This window comes from Prosopis cineraria, unplaced genomic scaffold (assembly GCF_029017545.1).
Source record: "Prosopis cineraria cultivar Desert tree isolate PC_DT_omini unplaced genomic scaffold, ASM2901754v1 PC15, whole genome shotgun sequence".
In the NCBI taxonomy this organism is placed as follows: domain Eukaryota; kingdom Viridiplantae; phylum Streptophyta; class Magnoliopsida; order Fabales; family Fabaceae; genus Prosopis; species Prosopis cineraria.
In genome coordinates, this window is record NW_026555346.1 from 1,109,272 (window position 1) to 1,123,132 (window position 13,861).

Sequence of the window (13,861 nt, forward strand, 5' to 3'; positions counted from 1 at the left end):
TCTTCATCATCATGCTCTAGCATCATGTACTATATGAATTCATTAATCTTCCTCCTTTTTCCATTATGGGCACTCCTGCATGCTTTTACGTTTTCATTTTAACTTGTAAAATATGATAATTATTTAGTTTTTATTAATAATGTCGCAATTGTTGTTTTTTTTCACAAGTGAATAGTTCCTCAATCGGATCATATATTATCATGTTATTATGAATCGGGAGGAAACTCTTTTAATCAGGGAAACTCCTTCTCTTTAAAGGAGAAGACAGCTCATTTTCTTGACATTTTCCTCTCTTTTTTTCAGAATTTCCTCCTTCCATCATATTTTGTTTCTATGTCATCGTTCTCTAACGTTCCACATTACTTGGTTTATTAATATTGCTTTTCTTTTCATTTGGTAATGTTTTTACGGTTTCGTTTTAAAGTTTTAAATTAATGAGATATGACACCCATATCATTTTTCAATGACAATATCACGAAGTGGATATTTTTTTTAGACAAGTAAATATTCCTCAATTGCATCACAACGTTGTTATGTTTAATGCTTTAATTGAAGTAATTTAAGCTTTGCTCAGTGACAAATTAATAAAGCTATCAAGTTCTCCCATTCAACTCTCTTCTCTCTTATGTTCGAGTTTTCTAATATCGATTAAAACCGATGCTTTGGGAGAGAACCATGAAATAAATGGTTGGTAAAGTTGAGAAAATTGAGGATGGTATGGGTATGTTGGAGGATCATACTCTTAGATAACTTGAAGGGGTAAAGGGTTATGTTGAAGGTTTAAGCAGACCTGAGTTTGCCAAGTTAGTGGATTCCTTTAGTAGGTCAACTATGACAGGGGCATCACAGATTAGTTAGAAGAGTTGTTACATTTCACATTAGAGGGGCTAAGCCACTTATAATAGAAAAAGGGTTGTGTTGAAAGTCCAAGCTAGACACAAGTTTGTCAAGTTAGTAGGCCACCTATAATGGGAGCATCATAGATTGGTTTGAGGAAGCTGCTACATACCATACTGAAGGAATTATGGGGTTCTGGTTATATAAAGTGGTGCGCTGTACACCTTACTGAGCTAACTTGTGGAAGAGAAGGTAATGATACTTTAACCACCCGTATATGGAATGAATGGTATGGTCTCTCTCTAGATGAAAAGGGAGAAAGGTATGTGCACACTTTGATGAGCTAGACTTTTTGGAGAGAGAATACTAGCCTTACGATAAAGAAGAAGAAGGATCCTTGGCACATGAATCGAGTCAGTGACAAGGGCATTATTGAATTAGGTGGGGGAGAGTGTCACAACATGTGTCTAGAAAGAGGAGAACCTGCGAGGTGAAGATGGTTTTTGGAGATGTCTAAGACGAGAATTCTAGGAGAGTTTAGGATGTTCAAAAGAATATAGTACATTTCTAGAATATTCTAGAACAATCTAAAAATATTTAGGGAAATCTAGTAGTTTCTAGAAACTTACGGATGAATATAAAAATATTCAAAATATTTTAGAATGTTTTAAAATGTCTTACAAATATCTTGAAGAAAGTATCTATAAATATCTTTGTTAATATCTAAAAAAATTTATAAATATTTTTATAAAATAACGCCAAAGAATGAATATAATCGTAGGATTGGATAGATCTTCACTGTCTAATAAGAAGGTGGGAATGTTCTGGAAGAAGGAGGAAGGGCCTATAAGATCCCCATGCCTCTCATTTGTAACCAACAACCATGCCTCTCATTTGTAACCAACAAGAAGCAAGAAAGAAAAGCAAGCAAATTAATAAAGTTATTAAGTTCTCTCATTCAAACTCTCTTTTTTCTTGTATTCGAATTTTTTAATTTCTTCACCTACAATTTGAGAGTTTCACTGATTTAGTAAAGATCAAAAGGTTGATTAAGTTAAAGCCAATATATTTTAAAGACAAGGGAGCTTTCATGTTTCTCAAACATGGAATTTTTTAAAAAAGTAAGTATAAATTTGTTTGAGAAAAATGCAAAAATCAATGTTAGTTTCACACATTTTGATAAATTTTTCGTTGTGGCCCCATACTATAGCTTTTGGATTTGTATTTGGTCGTGCCCATGATTTCTCAATGTAGAATCAATCTGGCTTTCGTTGACTAGATCCTCAACCAGCAATATATAGGTAAACACATGATCATAAATAATGGTGGAGCCATATGTACTTGAGGAAGGACACATGCACCCCTTCAATTTAAAAAAAATTATAAATAAATAATAAATATTATAATATTTACTTTCTTTAGTCATAAAATTTTGAACCCCTTAAAAATTAAGTCTTTTTTTGGTGAATGTTTTAACTTAAGTTTAATTATGAATTCACTAAGTTCAAAACTCCAACATAATTTTTAGAAAAGAGTATACTTATTTATTTAATTTTTTTAAATCTATGATTTGTTATTAATTTGTATATATAAATAATATTATAAATTAGTGATTTATATAGAAGGAAATTTTTAATAGCATTTGACAATAAATAAAGAACAATTATAAAATATATGATTATTTTTAAAAAATGTTAAATAATTTTTTTTGAATTATTATTTTTAAAATTAATTTACACCCCTAACATGAAGTCTTGGCTTTGCCATATTCATGAATCATGCCAACCATGAGTAAACAAGGGGATATTTGTATTAAAATATATAAAAATTTGCAGTGTTAATTCTTCTTACACCGTCTTTATATTTCTTGAAAAATCTTTCTCTACACGTCTCCCTAGTTTAGTGTAATTTTTTATTTTTTTTCACACCTTCACAATGTTTAGATGTGAAAATAATATAAGTTTAAATTTTCAAAAAATTCTAAGTTCATTTAATATATTTCAATTCAAAAATCTGAATTTGATATAATTCTTTTAACTTGGGATTCTAAAAAATGAAAGCACCAACGTAAAGTATTTTTGAAAAATTAGATGTGGATTTCGCGCATAATCTTCATCTGCTTTTATCCTACTCTTCAAACGGTATAATTTAGTAAAAGTAATACATTTGCAAATAATATAAAAATTTTACAAAAGCACGCATGACAGAGCTCCGCTAATTAGGCACTTAGCCAAAATAAATCATAAATGCCATTCCTTCTATATTTTTAAAATCCAAATTCAATTCACAGCTTCTCATGGTTAGCTTGACAAATAAAGACATGGCTTTGACTGGCGAGAGATTATTACCAAGTGGGATTTCATCCACCTTTGCCGCTGGAATCGGACCGCAGTCTCGGACATGTACCAATCTGCGATATTTATTTTGAGTTTTTGACCTTTTTACGTCTCTCCTGCTTCTGTTCCTGAATTCATCACGTTCCTCCCTGTAAGTGCTGACCATTCGGAGTTTAATTGCCGATCCTCTCACTTCGGAAACGAAGACAAAAACTTCCTTCTTTTGCCACACTCTCACGCCTGGAATTCGGAACAAGTTAAAATCGAATTTCTGTTACTGCAATAATTGTTAGATTTGGTTTCCATGTCCATTCCACCGAACTCCTTTCACTATCAACTAATGTGTTCAGCTTTGTGATTCCTTCCTACTGCGTACCACGACTTTCATGAACTAGAGCCATCTAGATTATATATCCTTTCAATACCCATTGAACCTTCTGTCTCTATAATCACTGGATCTAAGATTGTAGGGGCATTTATCGCAATTCGCTGGATTCCACGCCCCTCCCGGCGCCCCCTTCTAGCCTCACCCCTCAATTTCTCCCTTTCGTAAGCTTTCTTAGTTGCTTTGTGGGTTTAGCTATAACGTTTTTTGCTTGAAAGTCTTTCTCTTGTTATTTGTCTTGTTCTTTGACTTTGTTTTGACGTTTTGAATTTGGCAGTTTTGAGCTTTTGTATTGTCATAAAGCTGTTGGAGCGAAGACAGAGATGGGTGAGGGAGAACGATTTCAGCTGGGAACTATGGGGGCGTTGACACTATCCGTGGTGTCATCAGTGTCGATTGTAATTTGCAATAAGGCGTTAATGAGCTCACTGCACTTCATTTTCGGTATGCTCATAAAACTCTCTATGGTAGTTGCAAATAAACACCTTTGTCTACTTGAGTGATACTCCGTCAGTTTCCGGATCATCTATGATGTCTACAGCCGTATTTGTTCTATTTCTGTGTCCTTTACCGTGATTTGATTTTCAATTGAATAAGGTTAGATAAGACTTTGATGACAAATAAGAGACTAATTTGAGTTATCGTTTTATCCGTTTGAATCATCGAATCGAGGCTTAAGGCTTTGGAACAACTCTACCTTTTACTTATGCTATTTTATATCCCCTCCACAATCTTTGTGGACACTAGAATGCTTACGCACGTGTGTACAAACATGGACGTGACAATTGCAATTACCAATAAAATCCAACCACTATTCATATGCTACTGGTTTTCTACAAAAAATTATATACTGATTATTGATAAACTGGAAGTTGCTTATTGTACATGCTACTTCCGTATTATATGCGCCTTCATTTCTGCTTTAGATAATCGTATATCAATGGTCCGGGCAACTAATCCAACTACGGCCTGACAGCACTGCAAACATTCCTTTAGGTTGGATTTGTTGATTTTGACCATTAGTTTTTTTTTTTTTTGCTCTGGTTCTGTAATTTATTTACTGCACATTATTCTTGCGAAGGTGAGGCAATCTCTAGGCATATCTCTCCTTGTAAATTAAAGGGCAAAGGGGCAAAAATATCTAAGAAATCATTAGCCAGAAGCATTCAATAGTCTAAAGTGAGTAAAAGTGTACAAGCGTCCATAAAGTTAGGTTTTTTTTTTTTTTTTTAGTGCATTTGGGACCAAGCTATTAAAAGTCAGCGATGTTGATCATAAATTTGTGGACGTGAAATTTAACGGTTTGGCCACAAATGCACCGAAGAATAACTTAACAGGTATTTGTGCATTTTTTCTCATTTTAAGCTATTGGATGCGCTTAATCAATGACTTTTTAAGTACTTTTGCCCCTTTTCCCTAAATTAAACAATGGCTCTTTGGAAGTGTAAGTAAATCCATTTTTCCTATCAAGTCAAGGTTTAAGCCTACTTGCCATGCTAATACTAAATAGATCATCGTGTGAATCAGAACTATGCTATTATAATTCAGTCCAGTGATGAAGGCGAGTTCATCACCTCACTTATTGGGGATCTGCTAAAGGCTTTGCCTTTTTCCTTTATATGTTAAATTTGAGTTTACCCTTTTAATGTTTTTTTTTATGCATTGTCTGATACACATGCAGCTACAACTTTGACAAGCTGGCATCTGCTTGTCACGTTTTGTTCTCTTCACGTGGCACTAAAAATGAGATTCTTTGAGCACAAACCTTTTGAGCAGAAAGCTGTTATGGGATTTGGGATTCTTAATGGAATCTCAATTGGACTTTTAAATTTGAGCCTGGGGTTCAATTCTGTTGGCTTTTATCAGGTGAAATTCTGTTTTTCTCGTGTGTGTTTCTGTCTTAATGTTTGCTCGGTTCTTTAAGGTATTCTGAATACTCGATTACAATTCAGATGACCAAGCTGGCTATTATTCCGTGCACTATTCTGTTGGAGACCCTTTTCCTGGGGAAGAGATTCAGGTCCCATTTAACTTCCTTTCATTAATTTTTGTTAGGTCTATGAAAGAATTACTGTTGTTGTTGTTGTATGAAAGAATCACTGTTTTCTGTCTTAATGTTTGCTCGGTTCTTTAAGGTATTCTAATACTCGATTACAATTCAGATGACCAAGCTGGCTATTTTCCGTGCACTATTCTGTGGAGACCCTTTTCCTGGGAAGAGATTCAGGTCCCATTTAACTTCCTTTCATAATTTTTGTTAGGTCTATGAAAGAATTACTGTTTTGTTGTTGTGTATGAAAGAATCACTGTATGTGAACCTAGCTTTTTGTATCACTTCCTCTTTCTGTTCTCATTCTCATTCTTATCTCGCAAATTTCAAGTCATGTCATTTTTCTGCATGTCAAATGCCATTTTTTGCTTTGAGGCGTCTACTGATCTATGATATTGCATCGAACATTCCATTGCATTTTGTTTGCTGAATTTAAGTTCTTTGATAGCATTGCATAAATTTTAAGCTGTATTAATTATTCTCAATTTCCTTTTACCGTCATTGCAGTAAAAGAATTCAACTTTCCCTGGTTATCCTCCTTCTAGGTGTTGGGATTGCAACAGTTACTGATTTGTCAGCTCAATGCTTTGGGCTCCTTTTCTATCATTTCTTGCAGTGGTTACAACATGCGTTGGCAGATTGTATCCTTTTGAAAATCAAATTTTCTCAGTGAAGTTTTAGCATAGCTGAGGTATTTTTGTCATTGATTAAATAATTAAAAAGCTTAAAACTAGGGGAACTAATTTTTGTATCTGTTTTGCTGTGCCTTGTACACTACGATTCTTAACCTTATAAAACTTCTTTCAAGAATCAAGATAACTATGCAGCTAACCATGCAGAGAAAGATATGCCATCCAATATACTCCTATCTTATCTGGATCTCTTAATAAAATGTGAATCTCATGCATATATGAAATCCACATTAGCTGGAAGAGGTCTCTCACTATCTTATCTGTCAAGAGATTCTCGTACGTGGTTTGAGTATCATTGGGGAGGATATTATTCTTTTCGTAACATTAAAGCTTGAGAAAGATTATTCTGTGGATCACAGCCTTTTATCTTGTGTCTTGTTAAGAACTTAATCTGGCCCTTTTAGATGACAAATACCACCAGAAGAAGTACAAGGTTTCGTCCACCCAGTTGCTGTACCAATCATGTCCATATCAAGCGGCCACTTTATTGATCTCTGGTCCTTATCTGGATAAACTTTTGACCAACCGAAATGTATTTGGTTTCGAGTACACAACACAAGTGACGGTGAGAGTTTGAGTTTAATGAGGTTATTTTTGCGCTCTAACTTTTGTTTTGATCCGTTCTTTTCTGTCTCTTTCTGCAATGCAGTTTTTCATCGTTCTGTCCTGCCTTATCTCCATCTCTGTAAATTTTAGTACCTTTCTCGTGATTGGGAAGACGTCTCCAGTCACTTACCAGGTTCTTGGACACTTGAAGACGTGCCTTGTTCTGGCTTTTGGCTATATTTTGCTTCACGATCCATTCAGCTGGAGGAACGTCCTGGGGATTTTGATAGCCCTCATCGGGATGATTTTGTATTCTTACTATTGCGCTCTTGAGAATCAGCCAAAAGCTACAGAAGCTGCAGCCGAAGCGTCCCAGGTTTTGTTTCACATAATCAATTTTGCATTTCTCGAGTGATCTTCGTCTCTGTCATTTAGTGGTAGAACGCGCTTTGTTTTCCGGGTTTATGGGAACTTATCCAGGCAAGAGAGGCTGATTCAGATCCTCTGCTTAAGGCGGAAAATGGAAGTGCAGCAATGAATAATTCTGCTGGCCCTGCATGGGGCAAAGACAAGGACTAGTACCCCTCACGGTGGGGCTTTTGAAATCATCAACCAGAGGCCCAAAGTACAGAGTCCTGACAAAGGTTTTTATACCAAATTGGAATTAGAAAGTATAACCTCCCATGGTTTAAGCCTCATATAGTTTGGTCGCTTTTCGCTTATGAATATTTAGCCGACAGGCAAATATTGGTGATGATGAACAAATGCGTGGACATGTTTCAAATTTTATCTGGTGGATATTCCAATTGCTGTGGTTAGCTATCCCAGTTTTTTCGGGGGATGTTAAGCTGTAACTATTTCGAAAAGGCGTCATGAGACTGCTATTGCATTCAAGGCTAACCTTTACTAGTATTGATTTATTTGTCTTGAATATTTTAGAAATAATGCTGATTGTGATAGAAATGAACACACATTCGAATCCTCTCTTTTGGCTATCAAAAAACACAATTTCAAAATTGTTTAGTCTAAGTATTGTTAATTTTTTCGCCATCTTTTTTGCACAATGATATGAAATTTATCTTGATCATCGTATGTATATTTTATTTATTATATTAACAATTAACAATTGTGAAATCATTCTAGCGTCAAATTTTTTTATACTCATAGTCATACATATTCTTTTTATTCGAGACTATTCTATTTGAGTGTCAATTTTAATCTAAGGAAAATGTAAATTCAAATATTGATTTTTTTTCAAAGATATGTTTATTGATGATTATGTTTCATTTCCTGAAAAAAGAATTGCCATTCTGTTCTGTATTATGTATTACTTTTGATTAGATAAAAGCAAGGCAGTAATAAAAAAAAAAACATATCATACTTTCAATGTAAAAAATATCTTAAAAATTATAACTATTTATTTTAAATTTGCAAAGGTATAAATATTTTCATTTTTTTGTTCAATCATCTGTTCGCAGAAATTTGCACCCACCAAAATTTAAGGAAAAAAAATTTACTCACCAAAAGGTAAATCTTCAAGAGAACTTTATTTAGGGATTCTAGAACACAAAAATTACATTTAGGGCCAACGTAAAAAAAACTTTGGGGCATGCAATGCCTTTTATTGTTGACAGAAAAAATGCATTTATCCTTGTTTTAACAAAATGTTCATACATATATAATATAATATTCATGAACTCTTACCACAATATTATGAATACATAACATATTTGGTGAATATGATTTAACTTAAAATAAAATGTACAAACAATCAAATGATAAACAATATAATATTTAGGAATGTACAATACGATATTATTAATTTCAATACAATAAACACATATAAACTTGCAACATCTGTGCAATATAAAGTTATAATGAATAACATATTTTTATTAAAATAACATACTTCAAATTGATGTTCGTCGATTGATTGTGTGTTTTATGAACATTGTATTAAGGATTTATGAATACAATATTGTACATATATGGATATTCTAGTGAAATAAGGGTAATATATTTTTTTATTTGCAGCAAAATTTATAAGAAGGACTCTCAAGCCCGTAATGCATTTTCATAGTTTATTAAACTCTGAAAGCAATTTTTTGTGTCATGGGAGATCTAAGTGAGGTTGTCTTTAAATCTTCCCTAATACTATTTTATAGCGTGGCCGACAGCCTTCTCAACGTCACTAGACAAAGAACAAAGATATTATATACGGGTTATTAAAAAAAAAAAAAACAGAGATATAAGTCGAACATGGAGTTATTGAAAGGATATCAATCTCCAATTATCATAAAGCATTGACCCCAAATAAATTTCCAAACTTGTTTTCGCTCAAATAATAAATGATAATTATCCTATTGAAATTGAAACAAATGAAAAAGTATTTCATGCAACAAACATACATTTTGAAACGTTACCCTTTTTTCTTTCTTTATACCTTTTTTTTTTTCTTCAAAATTTCTTCATGCCTCAAAAACAAAAACTTACGAAGTAAATGGGGCTTCGACCTTCAAGGCTTAAGAAGTAAATAAACGGAATAGGCAAATATATTTTTTTTTATAAAACCCAATATGAGTTATAACTATTCCTAGCCTATAAGGAATTAGAATTAAGACTCCCTTAATATTAATTTTTTTGACGATGTGATATAATATTGATTAAAAGAAATAAAGGTTACTATATTATATATAATATATGCTCAAAAGAAAGAAACACGGCTTATGATATAGAAATTAATTAACTCTATTAATCAAAGGGTTGTAATAATAATTCCCTTGATCCATTGATAAAGGCTTGTGACATTGGGTCGGGCCCATTTAAAATCCAGAAATGTGGAACTTAAAACCCTAAGTTTATCTCTCTCGTCTTCTCCACAACAATCGTCGGAGGTGCGCAGCTTCGAGCTTCGAGCTTCAAATCCCATCAGCCATGGTTGTTTCTTCTCCAAAACTGCTTATTTCGGACCATTAGCTTTCACTTACTATTAATGTTCGTTTTCTTCTTTCACTTGCTTCTGGCTTACTCTTTTCTTAATCCTTCTGCAGACTTTCAAGAGAAGGAATGGTGGTCGCAACAAGCATGGCCGTGGACACGTTAAATTCATTCGCTGCTCCAACTGTGGCAAATGTTGCCCCCAGGTATTGAATCCGAATATTATCCTCAAATTGCCGTTCCTTGTTGTCAGTCCTCCTACCTCTGACTTGTCTCTGGCATTTGTTTTTAGAAGTTATGCATTTTTTTTATTTGGAATTCATGGTTTTTATTGTGGTTTTGTGATTTGCGTGGAAAAAATTATAGGACAAGTCAATTAAGAGGTTTCTTGTGAGGAACATTGTTGAGCAAGCTGCAGTTAGGGATGTTCAGGAAGCCTGTGTATATGACCGTAAGATTCTTTACATTTTGGTTTATTTATCTTTTCTCAACTATTGATGTATACATATCCATTTTATCGTATAAGCTTTATTTCTTAATTAATTGTATGCAGAATACACCCTTCCCAAGCTATATGTTAAGATGCAATATTGCGTGTCCTGCGCAATTCACTCCCATGTTGTGAGGGTTCGATCTCGCACAGATAGGAGGAACCGTGAACCCCCACAGCGCTTTATCAGGCGCAGGGTATGGCAATTTATTACGGCATTTTTCCTGTTGTATGAATTGTGTGGCTTAGTACTCTATATCTCAGTATTGATGGAATTAGATAAAAAGTGCATTATAAAATTTCGGTCAATATATGTTCTAAAACATGTCTACATACAAACATTGCAAATACTTAAATGGCTGTTGAATATGAAATCACTCATGAAGCATTATATAATTCTGGAATAACTTGAGGAAGATACGAGCCTGATCAACTAGATAATTTAGTCAGGGTTTGTCCTACTCTATCTTAATCAGTTGATCATTAAACCCCAATTTAACCGTGTTTTATTATTCAAACCAAAACAGCCTATACCTATTTATAAGTTCGTTCACTTCTGCAAGTTTGAACTCATTGATGGGTTAATTTACAAAATATTATTCTAGTAGTTTTTTAATGGGATTTAAAATCAGTTATTTGGATTTTGTCCCTGATAAAACTACTTTTCGTCGAGTCTCTGCTTTGATGTTGTCTAGCTTGTTGAATATAAAGGGATTGACAGCTTTTTATCCTTTTGTTTTCCCCTCTTTTAAACTTCAGATTCAGATTCAGTAACCTCGCTATAACTTAATTTATTGCAGCTATTCATTTGATGATGAATTGAGTGATTGGCCATTGTGAATTTATTTGTTTCCTTTCTATTATAGCTTTTGTGTAAAGTTTCAGGCTATCAGATTGTTTTATTATTCGTGCTCATGCTTTGGATGAATCATGTTATGATGTGTGCCTTTGAAATAATTAGTAATGTTAAGTGGTATTTTTTTCTTTGGGTTTTTAAATCACTGCCTTTTTGTTTCACGTGCTGACATTTGATGAAATATTTGTTTTTTATTTTTTTCAGGATGATCTACCAAGGCCTGGTCAGCCTGGGCAAGCGCCCCGTCCTGCGGGAGCTGGAGCTCCTGCCCGTGCCTAAAAGCTATTCTTGAATTTCAATTGTTTCTCCGATATAATATGATTTACTTTTGCCTTCTGGATATTTAGGTATTTTTCCCCTTTATTGTCTGGTTTAGTTTATGGAGGATAGGTAACTTTTCCAGTTAATATAATTTCTTTTGGGTGGCAATGACCTCGAGGAATCATAAATTTTGATGTTTTGGAGCGTTCTAGTCATTTTAATACTGATTTCATCACTCTACTTAATAGCGGCACAAATTTTTTTGGGCCCTTCATGCTACATCACCTCGTTTCAACTTTCAAGCTATCTGCTTGGATCTAATTTAATGCTTTTGTGATAAGGGGAAAGACTGAATCGTTGCCTTGAGGATTTGTAGTTTTGTACGGGCTAACTGTCCTTTGCAAGCTACTAGTGTTCATTACATCCGTTTGGGCTTTGGAGGCAATAACTATTCTGTCCTGCAAATTTCATATACGATTGCATTATTTCTCTTATTCTCTATGCTGATTGAATGCAAAAGAAACCATTTTCCCTGGAGCCTGGGGCACCTGCTGCAAATCGATACCCTTCGGTCGAGTAGGTCGTGCAGATGTGGGTGTATATTCATTTATGGGTAACGTGATGCTCATCGAGATTTTTTTTATTAGCTCAAACCTCAACTAGCTGTGAAGCTAGCTTTTTTTATCCGCTTCGAGCACCATGCAGTAACAATGTAACAGTAGCATTCTCGAGAGTGATGGTGATGGTCGTGGTTCCCTTGAGAATTATCATGTCAATTGTCACACATTAGCCGTGAAAGGAATTGAGAGTTTACAGTGGGAACAATGTTATTGAGGCGGAACTTGGGAGATAAAATGGCCATGGAAGAGAGAGAATTGTGAGGTTTGCCATTCATCAAGGCTGAGGGTGATTGGAATGAGTCAAGTTAGGCTCGTGCAAGGCTTCTGTAGTCAAAGGGCGTGTAATGCTCCCAACATTTCCCTGTCCTCTTTTTCATGGGTTTTCCATGGGCTTTTTTTCATTAAAAGAAGAAAAAAATAGTGACAGAGCAGCAAGATCTTCATAAGGGGAGGGAAGACGTAATGTTTATCTGGTATCTTGCTCCTTATTCTTTTGATATTTTTTGTTTTTATTTTTGGGGAGGGGGGGTTGGTTTTAGCACTCTTTTTAAGATAATTTAGGGATTAGTACAAGAACTCGTCAAAATCGTTAAAATTTAAATAAATGATTATAAATTTATATTTTATTTGAAATTAATTAATAAATAAATTTATTTAAATTATTAATTTAAATTTTCACGACTCAAATACATATGCATGTACCAAGTACAGAATCTAGAACCATAATTTTAGTGGCAATAAAGATGCGCAAAAGCAAAACAAAGAGCTCCTCTCATTTTTGGTGTATGCTAGAATGCCACACAGTCCGCAAACAGCCACCAGATTTTGAGTGGTAGCAGTGCGCCTGACCAATTGAAGAAGCCAATGATGCTGAATCAGATGAAGACACCCCCCAGTTCCCAGGCTCGGCATATAAGAAAGGTGGGTTGCGACTGCGTACCCTAAGTTCCTTAAAGAAGCTATAATGGGTGTGGGAACTCTATCCTTTACCCCTCCCCGCACCGCTTTCCTTTCAAATCCTGGACTTGTTCACGACCTGTCCAGTCAGAGGCTCAATAAAAGCTTCCAATTCTCGGTGTCGGCAAAACTAGAGAAGGAAGGACCGAAGGCGAATAAGAAATCTCTGTTTTCAAGCGTGACCGAAGCTCTGGATTTTGCTCAGGTGAGATCCGCGGAGGATGCCCAGCTTCTCGAAGATGCCAGACAAGCCACGAGGTCGGGAGAAAGGATGACCAGAGAACAGGTATATATGCGTATCCTGATCCTTCAAAACTCTTGTCTTCTGGATGCGAGAGCGCGCGGTACATATTTCTCTTAACTGAAACGCTGTTGCTTTGGTTATATAGTATGGAGCTCTTCGGAGGAAAATTGGAGGGACATACAAGGATTTCTTCAAATCTTATGTTGAGGGTGAGTACTGTTGCACGAGATGTAGTTTTCTGGTGGAAATTTGTGTGGAATTTTGATTTCTGACTTACTGAAATCAAATGGGCGCAGTTGATGGGGAATACGTGGAGGAGGGATGGGTTGACAAGACGTGCAAGATATGCAGAAAGGATACGAGGGGCGAGGCTAGGCAGCTGGACAAGTTTGGAAGATATGTTCATGTGGCTTGCTTAGAGAAATCCGAATCCGGCAACTTCTTCACCAGATTGTTCTCGGGATGATCCAATTACCTCACCTCTTTTTTTAAACCCTAGTTTACTTTTCATTTTTCTCTCTTCTTTTCATATACACTACATTCATTGTTCCTCAAACCATTGTGCAGTCACGTGCACGTATTTTGCTTTTGTACTGGGTTCTTTATATATAGAAGTGAAGCTTCATGCTTTTTCCTCTCTGCGTCAATGA

The 13,861-nt window shown here is 35.0% G+C and overlaps 2 protein-coding genes and 1 pseudogene across 2 annotated transcripts; all 3 read left to right on the forward strand.

Annotated features, from left to right (window-relative positions):
• Positions 1 to 3,140: 3,140 nt before the first annotated feature.
• Positions 3,141 to 7,758, forward strand: LOC129294097 (UDP-xylose transporter 3-like; annotated as a pseudogene).
• A 1,887-nt stretch (positions 7,759 to 9,645) lies between these two features.
• LOC129294303 (40S ribosomal protein S26-2-like) lies at positions 9,646 to 11,558 on the forward strand. Its single transcript, XM_054932548.1, has 5 exons — positions 9,646 to 9,783; positions 9,897 to 9,989; positions 10,150 to 10,234; positions 10,337 to 10,470; positions 11,334 to 11,558. The coding sequence occupies exons 1-5, from the start codon at positions 9,781 to 9,783 to the stop codon at positions 11,406 to 11,408; spliced, it is 390 nt and encodes a 129-aa protein (XP_054788523.1). The 5' UTR covers positions 9,646 to 9,780; the 3' UTR covers positions 11,409 to 11,558.
• A 1,285-nt stretch (positions 11,559 to 12,843) lies between these two features.
• Positions 12,844 to 13,858, forward strand: LOC129294302 (uncharacterized). Its single transcript, XM_054932547.1, has 3 exons — positions 12,844 to 13,253; positions 13,357 to 13,420; positions 13,508 to 13,858. The coding sequence occupies exons 1-3, from the start codon at positions 12,975 to 12,977 to the stop codon at positions 13,675 to 13,677; spliced, it is 513 nt and encodes a 170-aa protein (XP_054788522.1). The 5' UTR covers positions 12,844 to 12,974; the 3' UTR covers positions 13,678 to 13,858.
• Positions 13,859 to 13,861: the final 3 nt, after the last annotated feature.